The following is a 7,783-nucleotide window of genomic DNA, read 5'->3' on the forward strand; positions in this document are numbered from 1 at the left end:
TCCACGTTACACTTGAAAAGTCAGTATCAAATCATTACATCGTCGATACGGAATACCACCCCACATGCATGCAGCAGGAACCACTATATAAGGCTAAAACTTCCCAATAGATAATTACCCAAAACTTCCCTTTTCTCTCCATGTTCAGCATTCCCATCGAACCTCACTTGTCACCTCCGCCATGCCCGCCAACGCCATCACCATCATCTTCTCACCCTACCACGTCGGCATCCGCGACCACCGAGTTGGCAACGGCCCCCACCGCATCCGCCAACACGGAATCATCCAAGCCCTCGAAGACCTAGGCGTAAAAGTCAACTTCATCGAACTCGACCGTGTCGACGAATTCGAAGGCGAAATTGGTCGCAGCTTCGAGCTCCTCCGACGCACATCTACGGCCGTCACCCAAGCCGTGAAAAACAACACCTTCCCTATCATCCTATCAGGCAACTGCATGGCAAGCGCAGCGGTAGCCTGCGGTCTCAACACCGATGATCTGAAATTCATCTACTTCGACGCTCACGATGATCTCGACTCACCGGACGTCAACGAGAACGGCTATCTCGACGCGATGGGACTTTCCATGCTCCGTGGGGAGAGCTGGAAGACTCTTACGAGGACGGTTCCGGGATACAAGCCTTTCACTTATGATGGCAACTTTTTGTACTGTGGGCTACGGGATCAGAGCGATGTTCAGCGTCAGAGGGTATTTGATGCGGGGATGGTTGCCATATGGGGTGAAACCGAGCGTAAGGTTGATTTTGTGGGTGAGTTGAGTAAGCAGTTGGAAGCAAAGTCGTATGATCCGGCTTTGGTGCATTTGGATTTGGATGTATTGGACGAGTCATATGGGAAGGTTAATGATTATCCTTCTCCCGGGGGATTATTTGAGTCCGAATTGTTGGGTTGTATGGATCTTGTACCTAGGAGGAGTACGCCTAGGTCTTTGACTGTCTGTTCTTTTGATCCTGATGCGGGCGATGGGGATAGGATTGCGGTGATTGCTGTTCGTGCGGTTACTTCTTTTGTTCAGTCTTTGTTGGATACAGGGGCTTTGATTAATGATGCTTAATTCAGTTGTAAAACGAACTTATAGTCTGAAGGTGGGCAGATGTCTCATGATTAGGGCTGGCTGCTATGTGTAACGCGGAGCTGCGTAGCCAAGGAACACGCTTTCTATATACTACATGGTCAAAAGTCTCGGAATATTCAAAATTTCCTGAAATCTCAATATTACTAGCGTTACGTATAAAGCATACAATAATCTACGAATATAATAAACGCAGTAGTAATTGGATGGGTATTCCGATGGCGTAATAAATACAATACACTGTCCCCCTTCTATGCTTTGAAAACTCCATTGCACAATGCCTTCATTCAAATTACTGATAAGGTCCATAGACGATCCAGACAGAAGTCCCTCAAACGTCAGAGACCAAGTTCATGCTCCCAATCGGTGTTCAAGAAAGAGCTTGACGAATATGCATCATCACCTACAGACAAAAAGTCTTGAAGATGAAATAATTCCTGCTCCAAATTGAAGCCCTCTCCGAGCGAGGAATTGTTATTGTCTATGACCTGAACTGCCGACTGTAAGTCAAATGGGTCCTGTAGCCATGCATCAAAGTCACCTGCAAGCTCTGAATCACGGTCCTGGCGTTCATGCTGATGTGCAAGAGATGGTTCGACAGACGATGAGTCCCGGTTGTTCAGAATATCATGCACCCTCCATTTCCGTGCAATCATGCTAAGTGCCCTTACTGAACGTTTTGCCCAGCCCCAGGCGATGCTCATTTGCTCTAGATATTGGAGCGTTTCGAGAAAAAGCTGTCTGGATTTATCCCGAATTTGGTGGTCTTTGGCGGTACTGTTGAATAGATGGATGAATGCGGCGGTGCGGGCGGTATCGACTACGGATATTGATATTTTCCTCTGGTGATAAAGAATATTAGTACTCGTTACGTTAACTCGAAATTGCGACGAATGGGGTGGTCTTACCAAGGTAAAGAATTTAGCGTAAGCCCTAAAAAGAACTGTTACCTTTTCTGCGGCTTTTGTGCATGTTTCCAGGCTAGTAGAGACAGCTCCATTCATGGAGCGCTGAGGAGGGCGGGCGTTGCTGGGTATGTTGATGAATGGTCGATGGAGAAGGATGACCAAAGTGTAAAAGTGCATGCTGAAGGAGCATCAGTTAGTATTGGGAACTTCCCAACGTTGGTCATGGCACGTACTGGAAACAATACATATGCGGCGGCAACGGCCTTGACGAAGTCGGTGGCAGACGAAGAACACTTGGTAAGTTGTTATAAAAAGATGTTAACGCTATATTTGTTTTTGTCATAATACTTTTCTTCTCGGCCGAGGTAACAAATTGTTCAGGGGTATATCTATAGGCGAACATGAGCGATTTGACCGAAGCGGCCAAGAGTCGAAAGAATAAACTGATAGAGTTCTTACATGTCATCTAGTGGACGTGTTGCTAAGCGTAAAAGTCGGCATGTATTATGTAAAGTAGTGATAGAGTAGGATAAAGGTGAACGGTCTATCGAGGGCATCGAGTCTCCGTTCCATTGGCCATATTCAACATCGGCTAAATTGGATGGGAAATTGACCTGTATATCGCGCTCATGAATGATACTTGGTCGACCAATGCCGACAGTAAACAACCTTGTCCGTTAGAGCATTGTTAACACGTGAGTAAACTGCACGCTTACTTTTCAATCATATAACAACCCCACCATGCGATTGACCGCAGCTCAGCTTCTTCAGAAGCCATGAATCCCGAAGAAACCCACAAATGTGGGTCAATATGTAGTCCCAGATTATACGCCATCCGAATAGCAATTCCTGCGTCCGAAATGAGCTACCAGATTAAGGAGATATTTCAACGAAGGGTTTGTTGGGAGGTACACATACCGAGGTAGATCCAACCAGCTGGTTCATTGTCTTTGGCCATTTCATATAGAGATATATGTGCAGCGGCCACTACTGTGGAAACCCGTGGAGCCTTGATCTCTTCGAATAAGAGAGCTCGGGCTTTGTGGGAGAAACAGTCACCTGCGGTACTCGGATCATTGGGAACAGTGCGGACTTCAGGATTGTCAGAGTATCTCGCTGCCAAAGCCATCATGGAGTGAAGAAGCAACGGGGTACAGTATCCATCGTCTATTTGGTTTTCCAGACCCCTGAGAAACACCTTTTGATAAACAAGGTACTGCCAAGGGTTCTGCCACTTCCAGTAAATATCAAGGAGTTCTTCCTGGATTTGGGGATCCATATCGATACGCTGTAATGGCTGATGTGAGTTTTGACGAAAGGTAGTGTGTTTTGTGCCCTGCCGTTCTACGAAGCTGAGATTGCTCCGCGATCCAAAGTATCGCAGCTGATCGCCTTCCCCAATGCTTAGGCCCCCAAGAAGATCAGTGATATCGTCAATCGGGTCTAGGGATCGAGGCTGGGTGCCAGAAAGTTCTCTACTCCCAAATGTTTCATCTCGGTCTAGCATTTGGTGAGTTGTTGTAGTAAGAGTCTTCCCTTCTTTGTGTTCATATTGGGCTAATTGTGACTCCAGAAATTCAATACGAGCCTGCAGTGCTTGTATGTGCTGCTTGGTTGGTGGCCTTGATTCGAGTCAACGACAGAGTGACGAGGAATATGACCGAAATTATGCTTACTTGCGTTTCTCCTTATCATACTGATACTCACACTTTTCAGCCTGGCCCAAGCATCCAGCACAGGATGGTTTGGCACCATTACACTAAATCAATATCGAACGTTAGAGCTCATAGAAGCTCATAGCTTTGGTACCATTTGATTAAGATTAACTGCTAAGGATTTCCCTTACCTTGATTCTTTTCCTTCGGCAAACATCACAAGCGACAGACACTCTTTTACGGTATGACTGGACTTGAGACATGACGGGAATTCTCTACAATGTATGTAACGGATGGTGAAGTTTAGGAACGTGCTGGTCAGTGTCGGTGGCAAGCGGGTACAGCGGGCGCGGCGGAATCTTGTTTTTCCTGACTGCCTCCACTAGTATCTGTTGGCCGCTTTGGGATACCCGCTTTGCAACCAGGGACTTTTCGATAATGCATAGTATGGTATCCTATATAAAGCCTGGTATGTATATAAGAATGGAACAAGAAAGTTGCTAAGGCGCGAACAATCCGGGATGCTGCTGTTGCGCTTAATATGATGATCACCATCGACGATACTTGGGGCTGCGCTTTGACGACAGCACAAAGCCTGCAGCTAGCGGCTTCGACTCCCCCTATTCGTCTGCGTGCTGTAGACCTTTTTGTTGAATGGAAGAATCCCGCTATCTCGGAGATTCGAGATTCCAAAATGGAGCCAAATGGCAGAGTTAGTCACAGTTTGGGCCCTGGGAATGGCCTTGGTTAGATCGACATGGATCTTCTGGGACAACCGATATTCCAGATCAAGACTCAAACCTGATTGAATAAAGGACGTATAGCTGAAAGCATTAGGCTTTCGCAAAAATTTGCAGCGGCATGCCTGAAATTACAATTTGCCTTATTCATAATATATGAATCACTGCCAAAAACTATTTAGGAGGATACGACTGCCCCTTTCCCGAAGCGGGGAGTTCAGCTGTCTTTTGAGGGATGGGTCTGCTGTGGAAGATTTTTCGTTAGGAATGAATACAACAAGGAATTCGGTAACAATCAAGACTGAGGCTAGGGAGTTATAGCCTCTTTGAGTAATTAATGAGTCTAGTTCCATGGGGGTGGTGTGAGAGAACAAAGAAAACAGTAACTTTAGGTATACACTTCAGGCATTCTGCAAGTGGCCTCCATTCTTGAGCTATAATAAACAAGGCGTCATAGAAAACATTGCTCGCTCAAGGGAACCATACAATTCGTAATGAGCTCATTTAAAATTTCCTAGATGCTACCTAGCAAACACTTGAATCTATAACAGACTGGTGTTACACACTACTGGCAGAGCGCGGTGAAACGGAGTCTTCGGCGTGATACTTGCTTCAAGTATTCAGGCCTTGAATCTTGTTCACAACCGTCCCGTTACGTACAACGTTATACACGGAGTCGGGCCCTTGGAGTGCTAAGAGCTTCCCTACTTATAGGATGTTTGGCTCAATATCGGGCAGTGAAGTAGATCAACAATAGATCCGAGTGGCAAAGCATAATTGACCGCGAAGAACCACAGACATGTGTTCAAGGGAATTTCGTTATATATTCAGTCCCTCCTATTGTTCCAATGGTATTCCTATCCCATTGTTGGCATGGGGATCCCATCCTATCGTTAGGTTATGATATTACGTGACACATGTTTACCGTGATCTTGTTCTCGTGGCATAATACTCAGAAGTGATTTTGTCTCTTCACTAGAGCTTCGCTGGGGGCTCCAGAAGATGCTTCATCTCCGCGTTCGGATATTCAACATTTTGGGATGAATCAGGGCGCTGTCGGTCCCATGCCCATTTCTCAACCAGCTCCGGTTCCAGCTCACCTTCAATCATTTGAAGGATGTATTTTCCAAGCACAGGGAAGAACTTGTATCCGTGGAATGAGCCGCAGGTTGCCACATATAGCCCTTTGGAGGCGGGGTGAGGAGAGATAATAAAGTCGGCAGAAGTGGTAAAAGCGTCCCTGGGGATCATTAGACCTGAAATTCTTTCGAAGGTCACAATTAAAAGGAGTACAAACCAGCAAATTCGGTGCTTCGTCATCTTCCATTCAGCGCTCTTAGGCCCATACCACAAGTTTCTTGACTCGACAATATCTTGCTTCAGAGGTCCGGGAACCTTCCATTGGTTGTAATCATCCGTGGGAGGAGGAGAGGAGATGTGGCGGCCTGGTAGAACCTCGCGAGTGTTTGTAAAAATCTTGGAACCCCACCATTTCAACTCTCCATCCTTAGTCGGAGGAATGGTGCCAATGAAGGGCTTGCCTGAGATATTCTTAGTTGGTTCACAGGCATGTTCCGAATGATGGCAACTTACCCTCTTCCGGTGTATAGCCTTGGAAACCAACAGGCATATCCTTGAACCGTTCATACTGCTCCTTGTCAAGCTGTGCCATTCCTGTCGTGATACCAGCGGCCAAGATACGATCACCGGCTCTTAGACCTCCGTTGCCGCTCTTCGCAGCGCTCCATTCCAACAGGGTGGGAGTGAACGCTCCGGCAGCAATTACGACCCGTGAAGCCGATAGAACATCTCCATCTCTCGTCCTGACGCCAATGCAAGAGCCGCGACCATCAAATTCCAAAGTCGCAATATCAGCCTTGACATACTTGACTCCCAGATCTAAGCACTTTTTGGTCACTGCTCGAAGGGCGTCTCCAGCAGCAGCCCAGCCACTGGCCCGATTGATGAGAACCTCTTTGACCCCAGTATAATCCGCATTGTCAAAAATTCCGTTATATAGCTTTCGAGCTTCGGCGACCGGAAGGGCAATGATATCGTCGTTGCGGCCAAGCTTCTTGTGATTGGTGATGACGTTTTGCGCATAGTCGCTGCGACATGTCCAATAGACACCCGTCTGATGAAAGTATGGTTGCCAAAGTGGATCGGACTTGAAGATTTCCTGCGCTTCGAGAGCTAATTTGCAATATGTCATGTCATCGTAGTCTGCACGAACGACTTTGTTCCAATCCCATGAGGCGGCCACACGAGACTCGGCATCGTATGCATCTCGGTCCACCAAAGTTACGGTCGCATTGGGGTATTTCTGAATCAGGTGGTAGGCGGTCGATACACCGAACACTCCGGCGCCGACAATTAAATATGACGTGTTGTTCGGGGCCATAATCTAGAAGCCGTGGCCCAAAAGTCTGTGTTTTGATCTGTTCGAGGTTTTCGCGTCACTCGATGGAGCGGCGACGTTCTAGAATAAGGAAATGAGGAGGAGGTAAATAAAGTTGTAAGCCGTCGCCCACCAGAACAGCTCCAAGAACTTATATTTGCAACTCTCAGTTGGCAAGTGGGCCGCCTATTAATCTGACAGCCAGAAGTTAACTTGATTAGAATTTCTCTTTTGCGAGTCGCCTCCGTTCCGAACCGAGCCATATAGATGGGCGCATAGATCTGGCGGTCTACCAGGAAATTTTATCCTAATCGAGTATCGAAATTACGGATACCAAGCGTTAGGCGCGCTAGTTATCCATTTTGGGTATACGATAAGGTATCTTTCCGGGTTTCGGTACAGAGCGAATCCAATTGGGCAAGAAGCCGCCCCAGCATCGGCACCTCTTCCGTGTAGCCCCGGCCTACACTTCAAATACCACACTTTATAGCAATTAAGGCTCAAGATGGAGCATGAATATCGTTGCCAAAACATCTCTTTGTCTTTGGACGATATTGTGCCTTTCTTCTACCTCAGTTAACGCATATCTTTATGTTAACTGAACTCGTCAGGTCCCACTGGTTACGGACCCGTCACATACAGATGGGCCACCAAGAGTCAATCGGGTGTGCATGACTCGATTTGAGCACGGGTGACTGCCAACACATGGTGATCATCTGTGATTATGGATTGCAGGACTCTCTATTGTATAGTCCGTCACTCATCATATGAATGATAACACTACACCGCATTCATGTCTTTCCCAGCTCCAACAACTCCAAACTCTAGTTTCTGCTTATTGATCTCTTGTTTCCATAAATGGCTGCATCAGAAAATCATCATACACGAGTTCTTCCGCTGTTGGTCGTTCTTCCGGAAGCCATCGAAATATTCTGCGTAAGAATTTTAGGAAAGGGACTTTGTCCTCGCCGGAGAGCTGAAGTTCCCTAGCC

The 7,783-nt window shown here is 46.8% G+C and overlaps 3 protein-coding genes across 3 annotated transcripts; 1 reads left to right on the plus strand and 2 right to left on the minus strand.

Annotated features, from left to right (window-relative positions):
- Positions 1–181: 181 nt before the first annotated feature.
- On the plus strand, positions 182–1,072 carry An14g01190 (uncharacterized protein; the record flags this gene model as incomplete). The annotated part of the gene is made up of 1 exon (XM_001400710.1): positions 182–1,072. The coding sequence occupies one exon, from the start codon at positions 182–184 to the stop codon at positions 1,070–1,072; it is 891 nt and encodes a 296-aa protein (XP_001400747.1).
- A 356-nt stretch (positions 1,073–1,428) lies between these two features.
- On the minus strand, positions 1,429–3,916 carry An14g01200 (uncharacterized protein; the record flags this gene model as incomplete). The annotated part of the gene is made up of 8 exons (XM_059744057.1): positions 1,429–1,932; positions 1,999–2,176; positions 2,232–2,387; positions 2,458–2,667; positions 2,715–2,847; positions 2,917–3,620; positions 3,675–3,757; positions 3,845–3,916. The coding sequence occupies 8 exons, from the start codon at positions 3,914–3,916 to the stop codon at positions 1,429–1,431; spliced, it is 2,040 nt and encodes a 679-aa protein (XP_059604591.1).
- Positions 3,917–5,368: 1,452 nt separating this feature from the next.
- On the minus strand, positions 5,369–6,794 carry An14g01210 (uncharacterized protein; the record flags this gene model as incomplete). Its single annotated transcript, XM_001400712.3, has 3 exons — positions 5,369–5,633; positions 5,691–5,934; positions 5,987–6,794. 3 exons carry the CDS (start codon positions 6,792–6,794, stop codon positions 5,369–5,371), a joined length of 1,317 nt encoding a protein of 438 aa, XP_001400749.1.
- Between the last annotated feature and the right edge of the window lie 989 nt (positions 6,795–7,783).

The sequence above is a fragment of the Aspergillus niger genome (genome assembly GCF_000002855.4).
Source record: "Aspergillus niger supercontig An14".
In the NCBI taxonomy this organism is placed as follows: domain Eukaryota; kingdom Fungi; phylum Ascomycota; class Eurotiomycetes; order Eurotiales; family Aspergillaceae; genus Aspergillus; species Aspergillus niger.